The sequence below is a fragment of the Desmodus rotundus genome, chromosome 4 (assembly GCF_022682495.2).
Source record: "Desmodus rotundus isolate HL8 chromosome 4, HLdesRot8A.1, whole genome shotgun sequence".
NCBI classification, from domain to species: Eukaryota; Metazoa; Chordata; class Mammalia; order Chiroptera; family Phyllostomidae; genus Desmodus; species Desmodus rotundus.
The window spans coordinates 33,613,178-33,635,882 of record NC_071390.1 but is presented as its reverse complement, the minus strand read 5'-3'; the positions used below and the strand labels follow the sequence as shown (position 1 = coordinate 33,635,882).

At 39.4% G+C, this 22,705-nt stretch overlaps 2 protein-coding genes across 3 annotated transcripts in view; one reads left to right on the top strand and one right to left on the bottom strand.

Moving 5' to 3' along the window:
• Positions 1 to 22,705, bottom strand: part of PRKG1 (protein kinase cGMP-dependent 1) — a 1,161,962-nt gene that overhangs the window by 310,179 nt on the left and 829,078 nt on the right. For both annotated transcript variants that reach the window (XM_024563402.4, XM_045197730.3), the window contains exon 5: positions 5,515 to 5,578. In XM_024563402.4, the coding sequence (XP_024419170.1) occupies positions 5,515 to 5,578 (64 nt within the window). The remainder of the gene's footprint in view (positions 1 to 5,514; positions 5,579 to 22,705) is intronic.
• Positions 1,547 to 2,411, top strand: GPS2 (G protein pathway suppressor 2). The gene is given in 5 exon segments (XM_071221342.1): positions 1,547 to 1,788; positions 1,790 to 2,052; positions 2,055 to 2,153; positions 2,156 to 2,191; positions 2,194 to 2,411. Coding segments are annotated over 5 exon segments (858 nt in total).

Genomic DNA, 22,705 nt, shown 5'->3' with positions numbered 1-22,705 from the left:
AAAGAGAAACAGTGATCAGTTGCCTTTCCTACATACCCAACCAGGGACTGAACCTGCAACCCAGGCATGTGCCCTGACCAGGAATCGAACCAGTGGCCCTTTGCTTTGTGGAACAACGTCCAACCAACTGAGCCACACCAGTCAGGGCAAAATTATTATTTTAATAAAGGTAACAAGGTTTGTCTTATAAACAGACCTTTTGAGTAACATCATTCTGCCTTTTTGGTTTACTTTATATGATGCAAATCAGTTTACATTTCCAGGAATTATTAATCATTGTAAGCATAACAGCAGTAGTTACTTCTAACTCTTCTTTCCTCTTCCAAACATGTTTTTATTATAAATACTAAGTCTTTTCCTTTTTTAAGAAGCTTAACCCTGGCTAATTCTGCTTAATCCTCTTTTTGTTTGCTTTTCCCTTAAATTCCTTTGTACGGTTTATAATTCAAAGCCATATGCTCACTCCTATGTTGCTTAGAACTTGCCTGTTTCCTAATTTTCTGTGAGTACCTTAAGGTTGGATGTGTCTCAGCTTCTATCCCAATTTCCAGCAGGGAAAAGGTTTGCACAAGAATTATGCCTGATGCTTACTATATAACCAATAATTTTTTATTGAATGAATATTCTGAGTAGGTTTTCAATGAACTTGTGCTGCATGAGTGACTCAGTGAATGAAACACAACTGTTTCGGCTTCACATTTGGATGCTGTCACCACAAATGGGACAGAAATATTTCACGGAGAGGGGGCATGCATTCTGAAGTACAAGAGGCCATGACTGCTCTCTGAAAATATATTACAGAAGTTTCTGGTAGAGGATCCCACAAACCCCCAAATCGAGCTGGAAGACAAAGCAGTTGTGGGAGCCAAAGGCTGGAAGATCAGATGGAAGGAGTAAGATGTACGTACTTCTATCATCTCTCGTCTCCTTTATGCATCTCAGGGAGATGTAACAAAGGCCAAACCTCTGGACAAATACTCTGAAGAGGAAAAAGCTTGTAAACCAAGGATTCTAACTTACCAAATAACTTCTCTGGCCAGAGAGTTTTAAACTGTTGTCAATTACCACTTGTTTAATGAGGAGATAAATGCCTCTAATAGCCATCTTCCAAATTCCCTACATTTGTAATTTAGTACGTGCTTTTGACAATCTCCCACTCAGCAGCTTTATGGTACACAAGTCTTCTTTCTGTTTTATGTACTTCCTCAACTACAGGATAGAGATGGTGATCCTATGTCATACGTATGTGTGTACATGCATTATCTATCTATCTATCTATCTATCTATCTATCTATCTATCTATCTATCCATCCATCCATCCATCCATCTTTTGTTCCAGTTATTGGATGTCACGCAACAGCGAAAGCACTCGGGAGACTGTGGAGAGATCAAAGAGAAGGTGGGCCTGGTCCAAGGTCTCACAGTCAGTGACCGAACCGGGGGCCCACGGCCCAAGCATCCCCGCTAGCATTATGCCTGTGATCCAGGACTGCCCCAAACTTTCAATGCCAAGGCCGGGGTGCTGCATTGAATGGAGTGGGTGTGCATGCAGCAGCAAGAGGAAGAGATGATCGAGATGATGAAACAGATAAAGGAAGAGCAGGAGAGAAGGAAGAAAAAGATGGAAAACACAATGTCCCTAGAAGAGACCATCCTGAAGCTGCAGGAGAAGCTTTTATTCCTACAGGAACAGCAGCAGCAGCAGCAGCTTTCCCTGCAGCTTAGAAAAGTTTTGCATGAGGAAGGAAAGCAGAGTGACCCGACCACTCTGACATCTGCTGTAGAGCCTGACTCTTAGCACAGGAGCTCACCTCCTCAGCACGCAGGGAGCTGGAGGACGGGAGCACCCAGGGACCCTCATGGCAGCTGATGGAGTCAAACAGATGTTCAGACCTCAAGTGCTCACAACCTGGCACTCCATGAGCTCAGCAGCTGCTTCCCCAGGGACCCCAGAGATCTGGCAGTTTGGAGGCAGGTCAGGCGGCTCCTAAGGGACATCTAGGTCCCCACCTGACTGTGGGCCTACACAGCCAGCTTCTAGTCCTAGTCAGCAGCCTACAGACCTTCAGTGTTTCCTGCAGGCAGTACCTGTCTCAGCACCCCACCGCCCTGTGCAGTGTGCTACCACTTTTAGCCCACCCAGGCAGGGTTCCTCTGGCTGGTGGTGCCCTGTCTTTACAAAAGCAGATGGAATTGCTTACCAGCATACCGACTTCTCTAACTCATCCTCTCTCTGTGCCCCACGCACCCCACAAGGTCTGCATCCAGCCTCTGGACTCCTTGCCTTTGCCCAGATCCCTATGCAGATGCTATCTGCAGGAAAGTCAGGCCTTGCAGCTACAGACCAACCTGGCCCCGCACAGCCAGAACCCGTGATTCTATGTCAAGTGACCATCAGATTATATCTTTAACCTCACTCCTACCCTCTTGCGAGGACTGAGGGATCCCATTATGGCCCAGTCCCAGGCCCAGGCCAATAACATCTACCTGTCACTGGGAAGATTTTTTAAAAAGCATTATTTTACACACACACACACACACACACACACACACACACACTTTATATCTATTTCTATATCTCTATACTGTCATAATGCCTGAGTTTGAGTCTTGCCAATACTCTTTCATCCTTTCCACAATTCGTTAGCCATGTGACCTTGAACAAGTTACTTAACTTTCCTAAGGTCCAGTTTTCTCTTCTAAAAATATAGTAATAGTATCTACATCATAGAACTGTTTTCATTTTTATCATTTTTTCTTATTAATAGACTATTACTTAAAATTTTAGGTTTACAGAAAAATTGAACAGGAACTATTGAGAGTTCCTACACCCTCCCTTCTCCCCACTCCCAGTTTTCCCTATTATTAATACCTTGCATTTCTACAGTACATTTTATATAACTGATGAACCAACATTGAAACATTATCATTAATCAAATCCATAGTTCACATTTAAAAGTTCTCTTTTTGTGGTGGACACTTCTATGGTTTTTGCCAAATGCCAGTGTCATGTATCAACTATCGCCATATCTTACAGAACAGTTTCACTGACCTAAAAAGTCTCTGTTGCACCTATTTATTTCCCAGGGGGGAAAAAAAGGTAAATATATATTTTCAGAAGGAGCTCCTACTTGTAAGAAAGAGTGGGGAAGGGTGGGAAAAATATTTTTGTTGTTTTTTTTTATCTATTCCACAAAATTGTCAAGATGCAGTATAGCACCGTAATGAAAGGTGCTGGTTCGGTGTCAGACTGGGTGGAGGAAAAGACTTCCCCATTTACTTATCTCCACTAAAGTGGAGATGAATTTAAAGCAATGAACTACACTTACTTCTTCCACATAATGATAAATAAACTGATTTAGGAGATATAGAAGAAACTCGCTAGAGAGGAAGAAGCGAAAATGATTGAGACTCAGAACTAGAACGGCCGTCGTTGAGAATGTAATTACACAGAACCTTACAGAAAAGGATGAATGGATTTCATGGCTTTTCTTTCTTTCTTTCTTTTTTTTTAATGGGCTTGACTGAGACAAGTAAATTTTTATTTTAGTTTGTTTTGCTTACAAAAAAAACAGGGAAAGGGTCATTGGCATGTTTTTCAGTGTATTCAACAAGAAAAGCAAAAAAGCAAAGAACCAAGAAAAGCAGTTTTATGTTTACGGAGGTTTCAAGTACAATGATCAGCACATTCTGAGAGAAATACAGCCAGTTTTTTTTTTTTCATGAAGTTTTTATACTTCAATGTAGGAATCAAATGTGACTTCTGCTTTACTTTGTATTCAGATATAAGATGAGGGAGACCAATAAATTACAGGGAAATTCAATCCAATAAGCCCCAAACTTAGACTTTCTGTACATGAACCTTGGAATGCTACAGATAGAATTGCTGGTATAGTTAGTAACTGGAAACAAAACATTGTTAGTATTTTTCCAGTCTACCTCTATGTCAGCACAACCTCAAAAAACCTTCACAAAGCTAAAATCCATTGATCCTATAATGTCTCCCTGGCCCTTGCTCCTTCCAAGGTTCCTCTCCTCCTTGCCCAGTTTAAACTCCAAGATCAATCATTATAATCCTTTCTTCACTGCACCCTCAACTCCCTAACTTCTCCCTCAACTGCACAGTTTTTTTTCTTGGCAAAATAACCATCCTGGTTACATCCAATTCTCTTCCTGTTTAGAGCCTGAATCCAGGCAAACAAATGGGGCTAAAGAAAACACACACACACACACACACACACACACAAACACGTGTGCGCATGCACGCACAGCTTGACTAAACTTGACACAGACTTCTTCCTGACTCTAGGTTCTTGGTCTACCATTTTCTTAGAGCATTTATTTACTTAAGAAAGTTGGCAGTTGTAAATGATTAATCTGACTCTTTGAGATGTAATGCTGCTCCCAGCCTTTGCCAGTTTTTCTGCCCAGGAATGTCTTTCTCATGGACCAGCAACTATTCTTCAGAAATGCAATCATAGAGGGAGATAAGACCCCTATCTCCTGGTCTCTGTAGGGGGTAGCAGCCTAACTTCCAGAAGGAATAATTAGCAAACAGAGGTGACCTCATCACACTGTTCAATGCCCTCTCTACTTTTCCACTAGCTCACCTCAGCACTTAAAAACTCGCCCACCTTTGTTTCAGCAGAGTTGAGTTTTACCTCTTCCCTGCTGCAAGCCTTAAATAAACTCTTCCAGGCCTGTTTAGCTCAGATTTGAGATTAGTACCACCACATGGAGCCTTGAATGATGCCCACCAACCAGACTGTGTTTTCCTAGTCCATTCACCCTTTCGTTTTTCTCATACCACCTCCCCTGTCCTCAAACCTTCATGCCTCTACCCAATCCTCATACGCAGTCCATGACCATGCTATCTAGATTAAGAAAACAGAAGATACCAGGAAAGTTTTCTCTGGAAAACCACCCCTCCAAGCTCCCACCTGCATGTGTGCCCCAGTACTCTGCCTTCCCTGGGTCTACAGGAGCCAGAGACCCTGTCTTCCAAATGCAGCTTTGTAAACCTCCTGTCTGCTGCTTCCACCTTGTTCACGCTTTGTCAATTCAGCCAAAGAGAAGTAAAACTGACACTTTCACATGCAGGAATATAACGATGTGTGTAAAATACACTCACTCACATGCTAATAAAATGTATACTCAACTGCTAATTCCTGTTGTAAATTTGCTAATCTGAAGCTTCAGAGTGGCAATTACTATGCTTTTGCTTTACGATGACTGAAATGAGAGAGAAATATGCCATCTCCCGATCTTGGGAGTCTAAGTGACATTATACTTGCTACAATAAAGTTTTCTCCCTCTCTAATTGATTTGCCCATTTCTGACTATGTATAAATGTCAGATGTGCTGAGCTGCTTTTTTTTTTGTTGAAGCCAAATAAAAGAGCATCTCAGAGATTTAAAATATTTAAAAGGTCTCCCTGCAGTTTGTAACCCATCATTGCACCGCTCCAATGGGCTAGGTCCCAATGGAAAAAGTTCAAGTATCAAAAATAATTACCTCTTCAAGGACGTCAGCAAGCTTACTGAGGATCTCTTCAGGAAGGCTCTGGAATGTTGGAACACTGAAAAACAAAACAGATGATTCTGAAGGAATGAACAGCAATTTACTTCTTCCCTTTAAGAAAAAACAGCAGCATGTCTGAATGAAAATGCAAAAGCCTTCGTGATGGAGACTCTGCAGACGTAGATCAAAGCCATACGTTAAGCATGACTGATAACTAACAAGGAAAAGGTATGTTTTATGAGTATGAGAAAGAGCTAGGGGTTTAGGCAGAACCAAGTGCACATCCCGGTTATATTTATCTGTGCGACCTTAAACGCCTCAGCTATAACAGGGAAAAACACTCTCTCCCTTAGCAGCCTACAGGCCAACTGCTACACATTCATTCGAACACAGCTGGACTGATGATGCATTCACACCTGCAGGCATTCATTCAACGATGCTGTCAGCTTCCTACTCTTCTAACCCCTCCCCAGCTACATTAGGTCCTCCTATTATAAAGTCTTTCATCCCTCCCTACAGCTGTGTTAGATAATCAGATATTTGTTGCTGGATATCTTCCCTGATCAAACCGAAACACCACAAAAATAGGAACAGTATCTGTCTTTTATAATCCCTGTGTTTTTTGTGACTTACAAATAACAACTCAACAGCACGTGTTGAAGAAAGCCACGAAAGCAGAGATGTGGGAATGCTTCCTAGCACAGTTGTAAGGATCAGATCAGCCAGACCGGAGAAAAGAGCCAGACTCATAGTAGACGCTGAAAAAATGGGAATTCTCTCTTTGCACCCTCTTCTCTTATTTTTCCTCATTGACCAGTAAAAAAAATAGAAATAAAGTATTGAATGATATTAAATACACAAACCAACAAAACTTCTCTTATATGTGAAATAGTAATGACTTTAATAAAACATTCTTCGGTATATAATTCTTAAAACTTCCCTGGAAAATCTAACTAGGATGTAGAACTAAATTCTCATTTAATTGTACCTTAATGCTTAAATAAGGAAAAATCTCTAAATGAGTACCTATTGATTTGCATGTATGATATTTGACACACAGAATAATTCCAGCTTGATTAGAATGATACGGTGAAGGAAGTCATAACACAGTGTTTGGATACAGGCACGAAAGTGTCACTGTGAATTTTTCTGTCGCTCTGATTCCCATTACTTAGTGTAAAGCCTATTGATAAAATCCCAAGGTTTTATACAGAGGTATAACAATTCACACAGGACCATCTGTTCTACCAGATTTACTGCTGTGGTCTGAGCGCTGTGGGTTTGCATTTCCAGAAGGTAATGTATTTCAGCAGCTGGATGGAACAGATCGCAGGAAGAAACAGAGGAAGATAAAGGAAGCTGTTTCCAGGAGCTATGGAGGTTGAAACACCAAGCCTTTCCTTGCTCTTTTGATGAGCTACATTTCAGCTTCTTCTGAGATGTAAGAATAATTAGAATGTTTCTGTCCCAGTGGGAATTTATGGAAAACACAAACTACAACTGAGCTCTTCTCATTTTATGACAATCGGCTCCCCTCTTCAGACAGACCTATTAGTTCTATGCTTTGTCTACACCAGGCCCTGCAAGAATAACTTCTATTTTCATGAGAGTCCTTATCCATGAGAAAAAAATTAATATTTGCTTGACCATATAACACACTAAATAAAAACAAAACGTTAAGTTTTAGAATGGCATTTTAAATAAGTTATCTTTCATAATTTTATTTTTTATTTTCAGCTTTATTGAGGTATAATTGACAAAAAATTGTAAGATATTAAAATATTTAAGTGTACTCTGTGATTTTGATATATGATAAGTTTTAGAAAAAAGTCTCCCATCTAGTTAACCTAGTGAATGAACACATCTGTGACCTCATGTATTTATTTTTGTGTGTGTGAGAACATTCAAGTTCGATTCTCTTGTCAAATTTCAACTGTACAATACAGTGTTAGGAACTACAGCCTCTATGTTATACCTTGGATTCTCAGAGCTTATTCATTCATAGCTGAAAGTTTGTACCCTTTTCCCAGCCTCTCTCTCTGTTTCCCCTACACATCAGCTTGTGCCAACCAATTTTGTACTCTATGCGTTTAACTTTTTATTTAGACTCCACATATAAGTAATGATATGCACTACTTCTTTCTCTGTTTCATTTCACTTAACTTAATGCCTCATGGTCCATTCATGCCGTCACCAACAGCAGGTTTCGTCCTTTCTCATGCATGAGTAACATTCCATTGTATGCATATCACAATGTGTGTTTTTTAAAATTCTCACTCGAGGACATGCTTACTGATTTTAGAGAGAGAGGAATGGAAGGAGAGAGAAAGAGGGGGAGAAACATTGATGTCAAAGAGAAGTATCAATCGCTTGACTCTTGAACGTGTCCCAAACAGGGACTGAATCCACAACCTAGGCATGTGTCCTGACCAGGATCAAACACATGATCTTTGGTTTACAGACAATGCTCCAACCAAGTGAGCCACACTAGCTAGAGCTATAAGTCACTGTTATGTAGAAGTTTAGGGGAAAAAAGGAGGGGCGGGAGGGGTCCATAGTACATGCAGGAAAAGCTCATAAATAATTTTGATTAACTGCCTCTGGCCACTTATCTGTTTTTAACAGGATAACAGGAGGTGGTCTAGAGAAAGATAAAAATCTGAGTTAACAGACCTCCACACACACTTTCACTTATTTAGGAGGTCACACCCTCCCTTGGAGGAGTTTGCGCCACCTTCTCCCACCAAATCACTGTGTAATTCCCTCAACCCACCCACAATTTATATAAATTCTCAAGACCAAGCGTCGGAGTGCCTAAGCCTTTCTCACCCACCTCGTCTAGGTTCACAGGCCCATTCTCTTCTATGAAAATGTATCACTAATAAACTTTGTTTGTATACTAATAGGTTTGCTCATTTGTAATTCTTTGCTGTGTCAGCAAGAAGAACTTAGCCTCCCACAACATCACGGTGTTTTATGGTTTTAAATACCTCAAAACATTCAGCAGCATTTATGATTAATAAAAATTAAGAATTATTTTAAAAAAGAAATACTCTAAATTTTAATAGTGACAGTTGAAGCACTTCTAGATTTAACAAAATAGAAATCAATTAGCAGAAAAATGTGAGGCTTTGAGACAGGAGAGTAAAAAGCTAGAAAAATTGCTTGGCAATTGGAATAGGGAAACTGAGACAGAGAGCTAAACAAAGCTGAGAAATTTACAGCCAGATGCAGAAGGTCACCTCCCTAGAGATGACATCTAGGCCTCACTTAATGACTAGGTTTCAGCTCCAGGCCCAGAAAAAGCAACAAATCAGGCATGCAATGCCAGGACCAACTGCAACTGTAAGAGGCTACAGCGAGGGCCCCCCCAAAGAAGGATTTGTAATGGGGTGCAGAACGCAGGGTGTCTAGGAAATATTAAAAATATGGGATATCCTCACCCCCACAAGTCGGAACTGGGGGATGGGACATGGAACAGGGCCATTGAGAGTTGTTTTGCATAGCAACAGTTTTGCAAATAGCCTCATGCATGGTCATTTAACATATCTCTAAGTTTTAACAGGTTTCATAGGTATTTTAAATAGCTGTGGCTGTGCTTTGAGCCAGGGAGATGGGAGTGACTTCCACCTAGGATGTAACTGGGAGGCAACTTCCCCTGGTTACAGAGCCTGAGTAAGAGCTTGGAGGTGATTGGCTCCACGCCACAGGGCTATGCCTGCCCAGACTTACTATGGCCGCCCAGAAAAGCTGGAAAAATATGGGAATGCTGGCAAATGTAGCCGATTGTGGGAGGAGTCGGAAATGGAGCTGCAGAGGAAGATTGGTGCTGGGATTTAAACCCAGGTACAGCAGCCATGACAAGAACCATGCAGCTTTGGCAGAGAAGAACCATGTGGCTTTGGGTCTCCCTTTGCCACACAGCTTAGGAAGCTGGAAAGCAAGATGCAGCAGTGATGCAGAGCTCTCTCTCAGCAGTTTGGAAGAATGCAGGAGAGACACTGAGGGAAGGAAAGGCGTGAAAGGACTCTTGCTGGTGGGCCATGAGAAGGTGCAATATGGTTTTGAATTAAGAACTGGAGATCCCGGTGACACAGCTGATGGTGCTGGGAACTGAGGGAGGCCTGCCAGCCGAGCACAGACTACTGGGAAGAACCATGGGCTACCTGAGCCATGGACTTCTATTGCCCAGTCCTTTACCCTGGACTGGGCAAAGAGTAGGGGGGAAGGAAGGACTGTGTGTGTTTGTGGGTGTTTTAAGGGACTTTGGTATTTTGATGAAGACATTAAGTCATTACTCTTAAGTCTGTATAACCTCTGAATAAATAATTCCTCTCCTTTTCACCAATCTCTGACATGGAGAGCTATAATTCTCTGGCAGTGGGCAAGGCAAACCTAGTACAGGGGGACCCCAGGAGAACGGGGGTCCATTCGGTAACATTGTGCAACCCCTTCTCTGGTGGCCAATCAAGGAAAATCATGGGAGACCATATGCACAGTAGCTTTAAAGTAACACAAATACTTGTACATGTGTAATAAAAGCCCGCCAAAACTAGCCAGGAAGGATCCACCCTATAAGAACAGAATCCCTCCAGCCCCTGAGGTCAGTCTCTGCTAGGAGTTGGCCCATTCCCATATTCTGTGGAGTGTACTATCGCTTAATAAACCTGCTCTCTCTCTTTATGCTGTAAACTGTGTGTTCGGTTCAATTCTTTGTCCACGATCACCACAAACCTGGTTACCTGTGCCCACATGTGACACAATGACTAAAGACCCCCTGCACTGTCATTGACTAATCAGAGGAAACCATGACCCTGAAAGGGCCCACCTGGAGAACTGATGAATATTCTACTGAAAGCCTCCCATGAGACCTCCCCTGAGATTCCCACCAGCAAGAAAGATAAAGGCTCAAGACAAAGGACCCAGCATGCAAGCGAGCTCTCTCTCTGGTAGGCAGCTGATGCCATTTTCCTTTTACTTCTCTCTGCTCCCCCCCCCCCAACTTCTTTCTTTACAGGCACTCATCTCCTAAACTCTAAGGCAATGGGCAGCCAGCAGCTTGCCCCAGGCTAATCCCCTGAACCCATCCTTAAGGCCCCTTTTCTCTGACTTTCCAGTGAGCTAAGGCAGCCCGGCCTAGGCTCTCCTCTTGCTTCTATGCTAAGCCTTTTCTCACCACTCTGGCAGGCCCGTCCTCTGCCTTGAGGATGTACTAATAAAACTCTTACTCACCTGCTTTTGTCTCACTAAATGGTAATGTAAAAAAAAATACAATAAAGAATTCAAGTGCTTAATAAAAAAGACTAAATTTTTAAAAAGATTAGAAATATGGCAAAACCTATCATTCCCTCAGCATTACAATGATAATAATTTACCTTATTGTCTTACACAACAGAACATTTTACAAATATCATGCCAGTTGTGATGTCACTTTGAGCCCAATTACTCAGTTTTAAGCAATGAATATTGAGCTTTTAAACAGACATAACAGAGTTTATAAAAGTCAAAATATTTTTGGTACAGCTTTTCAATTCAGGAATGAAAGAGTAAGTGAAGCTTTTTCCAGGGTGAACGTTCCTACTTCAATGCCTGGAGAATCCCACAGGGTAGCTGACTCTACTGAATGCCTGCTGGGTTAAGTCAGTAAAAGAAATCATCACACTGCCTCTGTCCAATGATATAACACCTTGCGGAATTAAAGATTAAGCTGCAAACACAAAGGTGACTTACGACCTTGCCTGCAAAGTTGCACTTAAACTTAAAAGTGAATTAACAATCTACAGTCATGGCTGGATTTGATGCTTCATTTGTATTTATCTGGTATCAAACGAACTAATCATCAAAAAAGATAATTTTTATATGAATATTTGGCCAGCCCCCCCCCCCCACCCCGCCCCATGGTACTGAGCTATTCAGCGTGGAATAAATTTTTAAATTTTATCGTTTACCCTGAAACAACTATGTTGACATTTGCTTTGATGATGCAAAAGCAATGGTGGCCCCTCGGTACAAATGAAGGCAGCGACACCAAACTGCATGAGTTGTCATTATGTTCTCAATCACCGCACACTTACTCAGAGTAAAATAGAATAAAACACCAATTTTAATTTAAAATGCTTTAGACAAAACAGTGAAAGTTATCACTTTTATTTGTTTCAACCCTTGAGTGTGGACACTTTTAACGCCGTGTAGCAAACAGCAAGTGTACGTGCAGTGCGTCTGCTGCGTAGGGGAGAACGGTGGTTGCCTGGGGGAAAATGACGTGTACTCGTTGGAGTTGTGAGCTGACTTAACCACGTTTTTTAGGGAAAGTCATTTGTACTTGGCAATGTCCAACAAACTTTGCTTAATCAGACTTGAGTATCTGGCAGACTGTTTTTCAAAAAGTAAAAAAGTCAGCCTCTCACTTCAAGGAAAACAAAGACAATAATTTGTTGTCCATAATATTATTTGAACTTTCAAATGAAAATTAAATCTGCAAAAACTTTTATTTGCTACTGTGGGCTTAACAAAAATTTTTTTTTGATACTTGAAGACTATGGTGAGATCATTGTTGATATATTGATATAAAAAAGGAGAGTTTTTGATATTGCATGTCTGCATAATTCAGCGAACCAGTGTTTTCCAGAGGATCAATCATGATGTTACAAAATCATGCCTGGGGAAAGAGCTATTCCACGTACAAGAGGAATCAATTCATTTTAGTGTAATGAAGTATAAAAAGTTCATTGGTATAGTTTGGTTCCACATTGCAACTAACCTTTAATAAATTACCACTTTGGGGGCTTTGTGGCAATATCAAATGCAAATGTCCAGTTACCTGAAAAGGCCAGTAGAGCAGTCTTCCCATTTTCTGTGGTGTATCTCTGTGAGGCTCATTATTTTCATATATTTCAACCAAAACAAAAGAAATTCAAAAGATGGAATGAAGAATCAGATGTGAAAATCTGCTATTTTCTACTAAGCCAGATACCTTTTTGTAAAAATATAAATTCAATCTTCTCTTTTAACTAAGTTTGTTTCTTTTTAGAACATACGGTTGTTTTCATTAAAAATAGGCTCATTGGGTAAACATGCAATAACATCTTTACTTTTTATTTTTAAATGAGTTAGTTAATTAATATTTTAGGATATTATCATTTTTAACTCCTAATAGTCAATATAAATAGGTTTTACCCACCTAAATTGGAGAACCACTGACATACAGTGATTACAAGTAATATATTGATGAAAAGGATGTAAAACATGAAATATTATGTATGCTTACAATATAATATTACAAGGAAAAGGTAATGCAAGTTATGCATATCATAAAATAACAATTATATTTTTTATTAAAGACCCTTACAGTTATGACTAGAGAAGCTTGTCAGGAAATTATCTGATTAACAGGGATTGTGTTAAATGCAATGACTCTTAATCTTTCTTTCTCTGTATCTACTTGCTTATATTTCAGTTTTTCTATTTCATAAATGTATTTTTATAATACCAAAAGTATGAAATGCATAATTATGGTTAAGACTAGATAAAGATGTATCATAATGAGTCCATTCAAAAGGAAAGATTTCCTTACTGTTCATAAAATATGGTGGCTTATTTATTCATTACAACTTATAGAGTGCCTGCTATGTAGTATAAATTGCTGTAGGTGTTTGGAATTTGTCAAGGAGCAAAAAACAAAGATTCCTGCCTATTGATCAGAGAAATAGAGAAAAATAAACACAATATAGATATATTTCTGTATGTCATATAGTATGTTAGATAAAGAAAAGAGAATTTTACATTATCAAAACAGGGTAACAGGGATTGCAATGGGTGAAGGGGAAGGTTGAAATATTAAACAGGACCAAGATGTCCTTATTGAGAATGTGGGATTTTAGCAGAAATCTAAGAGAGGTGAGGGAGACAGTTAACTTGAGATTTAAGAAAGAGCATCCAGATAGAGGGAAAAGATGTATCCAGATAGAAGGCAAAGAGTTTTAAGTGCGGAGTGGATTCCCCAAGCGGCCACGTGGTCAGGGTGCGTAGCGCTCAGTGCGGTAGAGGAGAGTGGAAGAGAGGTAGGCCTCAGGAGGTAGGGGGGAGCCGTGACTGGTGTGGCTCAACTGGTTGGGCATTGTCCACATACAAGAGACAACTGATTGGTGTTTTTCTCCCTCCTTTCCCCCTCTCTAAAAGTAAATAAATTAAAATATTTTTTTTTAAAAAAAAAAGGTTAGCTCACCAATGGGCTGGAATATCATTCTAAGGACTCGGCTTTAATCTGAATGAAATGTGGAGGCTGGTGTGACATGATCTTACTTATATATTAAAGAGATAGCTCTGTCAGCTCCGTAGAGAATAAACTGCAAGGGGGCAAGAGCAGAAGCTGGTGGGCCAGATGAAGCCCACAGCAACACCGTGATGAAGGTTCAGACAGGGTGGGTGCACTCGAGGCGGTGAGGAACAATGGACCTCTGCTAATATCAGAAGCAGAAGCAGTGGGAATTCCTGGCAGACTTGACGTGGGATGAGAGAGAAAGAGGGGAGACAAGGATGACTCGTTGCACTTGTAAAGAACCTAGAAAAAGTTTAAATTGTTTTCATACTAAACAAGCAATCAAAAAAAATTACTTAGTTGCAAAGAGTTTAATTTTATCAGAAGGTTTTGGTTTTTATATATAAACAAAGAGTATCAGATGCAGCCCCATATTTATGAGGCAAGCTATCTCTTGAACAAATGTAAATCCTGAAATAGTTCAAGAGAGAACAAACTGATAGTTCCCAGATGAGGGGGTGATAGGAGGCCGGGTGTAAAGAGGGGGAGGAATTAAGAAGTACAAATAGGTAGTTTTAAAATAATCTTGAGTATGTAAAATACAGCATAGGGAATATAGTCAATAAAATTGTAATAACTATACATGGTGCCAGGTGGGCACTAGAATTATATTTGTAAATTATACCATTGTCTTATCACTATACTGTACACTTGAAAGTATTATAAAATAATATTGAATGCCAAATGTAATTGGAAAATTTTAAAAATCATTCAACAATGCCCTCTACCTGGAGCAGAGCATACAGAGTTATATTAATTATTTTTGGGTGGCATTTGGGGAACCGTAGCCTTTTGTATCAAGTTTAATGTCAAGAATATTGACAGGTATTGTTTACTGCCCTACTAGTAGCTTCATACAGCTCCTACCAATTAAATAAAAGCAGAAATCTCTGGCTTACCAAAGAAGTCAATTTCTATTGATGAAGGATTAAAGGAAGGGTCCCTCTAAATCTGACAGCTATCTCATCTTTCCCTTTGGTGAGCTCATCAAAAGGCTGTCTGCCCTCCCCGTACTTTTCTCCCTTAATTGGATCATCCGGCATTGCCCTTGGTTCTGTTTTCCAAGTCTTTTTAACTGGTCTTTCTTTGCCCCCTCGTTCCTTTACACATCACAGATTTATTTTCTATCAGCAACACTTAGCCAATATCACACAATGGCTCCAATCCTTCCATTGCTGCCTATTATCTAACCAGATTATGAGAATAATAATTTACTTTGCATTTATTGTAAGAATACTTTAAATAAAACAAACCATTATAGACACATGAGGTATAATTTTATCATCTGTGTGATAAAATTTGAACTCCTTATCCTGGAAGACTGCATAGTGATTAAGCATATGGGCTTTGGAATGAAAGAGAGTCAGGTTGAATTAGGTTCTGCTGCTAATTATTAGCTATGCCTTTGGCAAGCAATTTAATCTATCCAGGTCTCAGTCTCTTTGGATTAAAGAAGAGGAATAATACCACCTCTTGCCTCAGGGTGTGCTGAAAATAAGGGAAAAGGGGCATGAATGAGTAAAGCATTAAGAGGATTCCTGGCATGTAGTAAACATTCAATAAACATTAACAGCCACAATTACATGAATTTTTGTTCTAAATGCAATTACTGTTCAACACCTTCAATAATCAAAATCAACTTTCTAATATGTCAGATATGAATCTCAGTGTAGAAAGTGCTGAAAATGCCATTTCATCATTTTCTTAAATTCTATTTGATTTGGAGTATCAACCCTTCTTTTTCAGTGACATATTGATTCATCACATTCATTTGTTAGCTCTTTTCCCAAGGCCATACCTGAACACAGGAGGCATGTCATGCCAAGAAGCTGGGGAGTTACGTCTCTAATCTCCCTGCTATCAAGGTCACAGAGGACCCTTGAAGTCCAATTGGCTCTGCTTTTGTGCCTACAGAGGAAGGAGGAAACCTTTGATGGAGCTGGAGACCTGGTGCTTTCCATCAGCCTCCCTCTGGGAGTTCACGCAGAGAAACCCGCTCTTGAAGGCATACCTCCAAGGTTCTCTTCTTTCTCCTTGTGATTCCAGGCACTCTTTGTGCTCACTTTAAATGAATTTAGGCTTTAAAAATAATTAAGGAGTGTCTTCTATTCCAGAAGCTTCTAGTGTTGATCAAAAACTCAGATCAATAAATGCAAGAAGCCCACAAACCTGTCTGCAAAAGGAATAAAAGGGATCATATGGGTAGAAATATTTTAATAACTGATGTTGAAATAACTGCCCTCCAGATCCATCCCTAAGATTTGCAGGGCCCCGATTTTCTGTGCACTTGGTACTATCCACTACAACCACACCCACCCTGCACACTGCACTGTCTTTTGGTCGACACTCAGACAAAGAGGTGGGGAAAATAGCAGGGTAGGAAGAAAGGGCCTGGGAGGACAGTGCAGACTCGAAAAACAAACTCACGGCCACTGAGCAGGAAATCCCAGGGTCCTGCTCTTGGCACATGGTGTAAAAGAGTCAGGGCGCATCTTCTTGGTTACTCACCCAGAGGAGGGGCGCACCCAGGAGAAAAGGGCGTGCCCTCCTTCTAGAGTAAAGGGTCCGGAACAGGTGGCTCTGAGAGTGGTACCAGGGTCCTCTTCCCTAGTCACTCATTCTTCTCCTGACCTTACTGAGCACTGCTGACACTGTCCTTTCCCATAGCTTTACGCTGTAGGCTTCTCTCGTGTAAACTCAAGTACGTTCTCCCACACCTCTTTATTCACTTTATCTGCCTCAATTCTAATGACTAATTTAGTGATTAATTAGTCATAGAAAATTTAACATTTTCTCAATGATTAAAAGGAAACAATCTATGAAGCCATTATCCCTGGAACTGTCATTTAGAAAGACTTATATTCTTATCAATTAGGTATCTTTTCTACCACCGTAACTCCCAGTATTACGTGTAAGAGATGGGCAAATCACTTCAGCTCAGTAAATCTAAGTGTGTTCTTCTATAATATAAAAATACTAATTCTGGCCCAAGCAATGTCACACAAGTGTCATGAAATAATATGAGAGAATGTATTTTAAATTGCTTTAATTTCAAATTAAAACACCAAATATCAGTGATTGAGTTATCTGTAAACACAACAAAAATTCTAAAAGAACTGTCCTAAAAACCCTCTTGTGAAACTACACTATCCAGCTACAGACTCAAATTTTAATGTAATGTTGTTAAATCCTACAAATTCTCCAGATTTTCCAAATCAAGTTCCCATCATTTAGGCCAGATTCTTGGTCAAAATGCCTTAGGCCAGTTGTTTCTAAACCTTAAGTCATTAGAAAGTCAGATTCAAGAAGGCATGGAGTGAGTTCCAAGAAATCAATGTATTTTTTTAAAATTGTAACAAAATACATGTAACATAAATTGGTCAGTTTCAATCACTTTTAAGTGTACAGCTCAATGGCACTTAGTTCATTCACACTGTTGTGCAATCATCACCGCTCTTCATCTCCACAGCTTTTCCGTCCTCCCAAACTGAAACTCTATACCAATTAAACAAGAACTCCCTACTCTCCTCTCCCCCAGCCCCTGGTAATCTCCACGTCTGCATTTTGTCTCTATGAATTTGGCCATGCCAGGTACCTCATATAGATGGAATCATATAGTATTTATCTCTTTTGTGATAGGCTTAATTCACTTAGCATAACATCTAAAAGGTTCATCTACGTTGCTCAGCGTATGTTTTAAAATCTACCCAGGTGATTTCAGTTGGTACACGTTAATTTAAAATGATCACTAAAACTCACAAACGTATTCCAGCTTATCTTCTGAAGGGCAGACAAGTTTTTCAACCTATATTGTATCTTATCAGTTTATATTTTCTTTTATTTCACTGTAGTAAGAACACTTAACATGAGATTTGCCTTAACAAATTTTTAAGTACATAACACATTGTTGACTATAGGTACAAGACTGTACAATATTGTACAGCAGATCTGTAGGGTTTATTCATCTTGCTTAACTGAAATCGTATATCTATTACTTGGTAACTGTTAAGTTTTATCTCCCCCTACCCCTGGCAACCCACCATTCCACTTTCATCCTATGAATGGACTACTTTAGGTACCTCATGTAAGTGAAATTATGCAGCATTTGTCTTTCTGTGATTGACTTATTTCACCAACTTAGTACAATGTTCTCAAGGTTTACTCATGTTGTCGAATATTGCAGGATTCCCTTCTTTGTTTGAGGCTGAATAATATTCCACTGTCATGTATATACTACAGTATTTTTATGTATTCATATGTCAGTGGATAATGAAGCTGTTTCCTATCTTGGCTATTGTGAATAGGGCTGCAATAAACACAGGAGTGTTAATATCTCTTCAAGATCCCGATTTCAATTCTGCTGAATGAATACCCAGAAATGGGATGGCTGGATCATTTGGTCATTCTGTTTGTAACTTTTGGAGGAACCTCCATACTGTTTGGCATAGAATCTGTACCATGTTGCACACCTCTAAGAGTGGGCAAGAATTCCAGTTCTTCTTGGAAATAGTCCCGGACAACTTTTCTCTATCTCAGTAGGTACACCTTGTCTGAATAGCACCTATACTTGTATTGTAACCATGTGTTGACATCTTTATCCCCTTCCACTAATATATAAATTCACCAAAATCCCTCTGTGTAATAACTAATAGCAGGGGCTTTAGAAACAAACAACAAAAAAGATGGTTTGTAATCCCAGTGCCTCTACTTCTTAGCTATATAACTATGGGCAAGTTATTTAAAGCCAAAAAGCTTTTACTTCCCTAGTCAGAAAATGAAAACAGCAAAGGTGTGAGTAGTAATAAGTATGAAGCACTTGGCAAAGAGGCTGCCATAGGGGGCACTCAATTAAAGGGACACGTAATTTGGCCCATGTAATACTACACTTATCACAGAGTGTGTCATGTAGTAGGTACTCGAAGGCATGCAAATTGGAGAAATATAGTCAATAAAGCCAAATGCAATAAGGCAATAGCGGTTTTGACCCAGGGACACTACACAGGGGTTGTGCAGTTTGCACACTGTACTGCAGCATCAGCATCAGGGAGGAGTGGGGACTGAACCTCAGTCCACCCACCCTGCGTGGCACCCATTTCATCCTGGCAGGGGCCTCAAGAAACCAGAGAACGGTGCCTTATTTACAGCAACCCTGATCTGCTCAAAGACCTGCTTATTATTTTTCATGAACTGCATGCATGTTTCCTTGAGGCTATTTACTCAAGAAGAATTCAGAAAAGACAGCAAAGAAAACTATTGTCTGACAGTCTTCTTTTAAAAAATTGTTAGAGTAGCTTTAAAAAAACACTGAAGGGCTACTTTCCAAATCAGAACTCAGGTTACTCCGGTGTGCCTGTCAACATGATCATGAGGACATGAGATACAAGTGATCAAATTGCCTCAAATGCTTAACAGCAGCTAGTGCAGAGCCTTACTCCAAAGACTGCGCTGTACCTGGTCTTTGCTCTGTAAATCTTACAACAGCCTACATCTGAGCAAAAATAAAATCTAATGGGTTTTTATGGAATTAAACAAATTACATCTGACCATTCAAACTAAAAAACAGCATATGACATTTTAAACATTTAATGTGGCATTAATGACAATCAGCCTAAAAGGTTCTGCCTAGATTTCCTGCCCAATGTTTTGGGCCTTGGGCGGTGTGACCCCTGCCCCCACAGACAAAGCCTTCTCTGTAGTAGTGCTTCTCCACGAGGCACCATTGTCATCATCTGCCTTCACTGTGCATGGATGGACTGTGGAATGTTTAGCATCTCTCGTGCCCCATAACATAAGCATTATTCCTGGTCCCTATGACAAGAAAACATCCTCCAGAGCAATAATGCCCCAGTTTTAGAACCATGGGTCTATCATTTCGTAATTTTCCCAGTTTGCTGAGTTCCCTGCTTGTTCTGCCTGGAAACCTCAGCTCCCCTGATAACTTGCTAAAACGTGCATCTCCCAGTGGCTGGATAACTGCTGCCCAGTAACTTGTGCACTGAAGAGCCATCAGTTTAAAGTGCTTCTGGAATTTAGCTGCCTGCACGTAGATAAATGGTGTCAAAGACTCCTCACTCTTGGTTTATGGCTGTGCCCCAAACTAGTCAAACATTATTTTTGAAATACACTAGACATTCTACACCAACAAAAGAAGAGTTCAATACACAAATGACAAAATTCTGAGTTATACAAATTTTAAAATGTTCTTTACTATAGGACTTATGAGACTTTACTTTGGAAGAAAAAATAACCTCACATTTAGAAGGCTAACTGGCGATGTAAAGTAGATAGTATCTTCCAACCTTATTCAACCAGGTAACCCCTTAATTATTAAGGTGACAGAATTCACAAAAGTCCCTGTGCTTAACATGGAATATACTTTAGCATGGACTCTTGGTGAAGTGCTCCATATTTTTAGGACAAAAGTCAGCCATACTCTTCCCTGAGAAGCGTTGATTGACAATCTCCCTCCTCTCCTTGTCTGTACTCACCGCACTCTGCACACACACACACACACACACACACACACATCTACAAAGGCACAGAGCGTAGATGCCCTTGTTCTGTACTCCTAAAGCACCTCGTGTCTACCTCTGGCCTATTATTGGATTATGATTGTCACTTTACTTGTCACCTCATCCTAGGATCAACACACTATGGCCCACTGGCTCGCCACCTATTTTTGTAAATCCAATTTTAAATGGAACTCAGCCATGCTCACTAGTTTAAGTATTGCCTAGGGCTGCTTCCATAGTACATTGGAGGAGCTGAGTCATTGCAACAGACACGGCATGACCTGCAAGCCGGGAGAATTTACTGCTTGGCTCTGTAAGGAAAGGTTTGCCAACCCATGCCCTAGTCTTTTATCATCTTGAGGTCAGCTACAGTGTCCAGCTCCTTCAGATTAATGCCTGGAAAATGACAGGTGATCAAATTTGTTACATGAAAAAATATTTTACTTTTCAAAATCAATCCAAGAAGTCTGACCTTGAGGTAACTGTTTTAATAAAATGTGAGGGATGAAGTATTCAGTTCAGGTCACATAGTCAAAGACCTTATTCAGTGTTCAAATTGTCTTTCGTCTTTTCTGTGTTGACTTGGAAATATAGAGTCAGATCAAATTAACTCAATAAATAAAACCCCTTGTGTGGAAGTATATAATCTAAAGCTAGAACAGCATTTTTATGTATTAATTCTTGATAAGACTTCTTCTCCAATATCATTTTGAATCTTTTTGAACATAAAGCTTCTACTTTTTTTCCCTTGGGAAATAATTTTTGAATACAATTGTTTAATAACTATTTTTTTTCCTGGAATGAAAGCAAAATTTTCTTTTGTTTTATTTCATCCTGTTATACCTAAATCCATTCTTTACCAAAATTTTTCTTTTCTGATTTTATAGTAAATTTTTAGAAAGCAGAAGAATGCAAGAAATACATTTCAATCTTAAAAAAAAAACCACGATAGTAATTTATTAGAAACCTTAATAAAGTGGTTTTGCCATTAAGGCTCAAAAAAGTCAGTGAAAGAATCAAACCCCTGACTTTTAAGAGGTTCACCTTAATTATAGATGGTAGAACTAGGATTAAATGATATAATCTATGTTACATCCCTTTCAGCATAAAATTTAGGAGAATGCACACAGTAACCATTAGTGTTAGTAATTAATCTTCACTCATGTTTGAAGTGACTTCATATAGATCTCCATGATGGGGAAGGGTGGGATTTACAGCAAGTGGCCCATAAAGAACCCTCTGCCCCCAGGTTCTCTCTTACCCAGGGCGTTGGACATCCAGATCAAGAGAAACCTCAGCACTAGCTTAGACACACTCAATTTTAAGTCATGCATGACATGAAGAAATCAAACATAGGAAACAGTACCATATATTTCCTATGATCATACTACATTGTACAAAAGAGCAAAATATTTGGCAATGGTGATCTGTAAAAAAAAAAAAAAAAAGGTGGGAGGAGAATCTTATTTAAAAAAAAACAACAATGCTTTACTTTTGCAAATCAAATTCACGAAGGATTCTAAATCCGGTGAAATTTTAGCTAACCCAGTGAAAATAGGTTACCTTATTAAAAATAGTAATTTTAACGGCAATAAAAAATGATTCTACCTATCAAGCACTTGTATGGCGCCTACTTTCCTCAGTTACTTTAACAGTAAAAATAGCCATCACTAACATTCAGCATGTACCACAGTCCAGGCATTCTGCTAACTACAAGTCTTATTTCATTTATTCCATGGAACTCACTTTCCACAAAAAAACTTAATATAATTTGTACAATGATGTATGTTCCTGTGATTATCATATATATTAATTTTCAGGAAACCTTGATAACATAATGTGGTCCTAAATTGATGTATACTTCCTCAGTTTATTATATCACTAATTGAATAAGTACCATGTAGGACATTTTTGCAGTCAGGCAATGGATTATATAATCAAACAAGTTAATTTATCCTATGACTTCTGTACCTGATGATGAATTAGTGTATTATTTTTTCAGATTCACATTTTGATTTCTGAGGACAAAAGTTATAACCCAAAGGAGTGACTTGCATAGGAAATGTAGGAATTAGGACAGGTTAATATGAAAGGTGAGAATGGGAGTTGAGGAGAGGGCACCGAGAATCCCAATCAGGACTGGAAGTAATGAAGAAACACAGCATTAATCATAAAAAGAAAATCAATTTCTTGGGGGAAAAAAAATCAGGTCGTTCTCACTTTATCCTGGCAAATAATGTACCAATATATTAGATCATCTTTAAGTATTTAATAATTTTAGCTCAGCTTCCATATATTTTTGTAATCATAGAAATTTAAGTTGACTATTTTAACTACAGTCATAAGTACGAGTGGC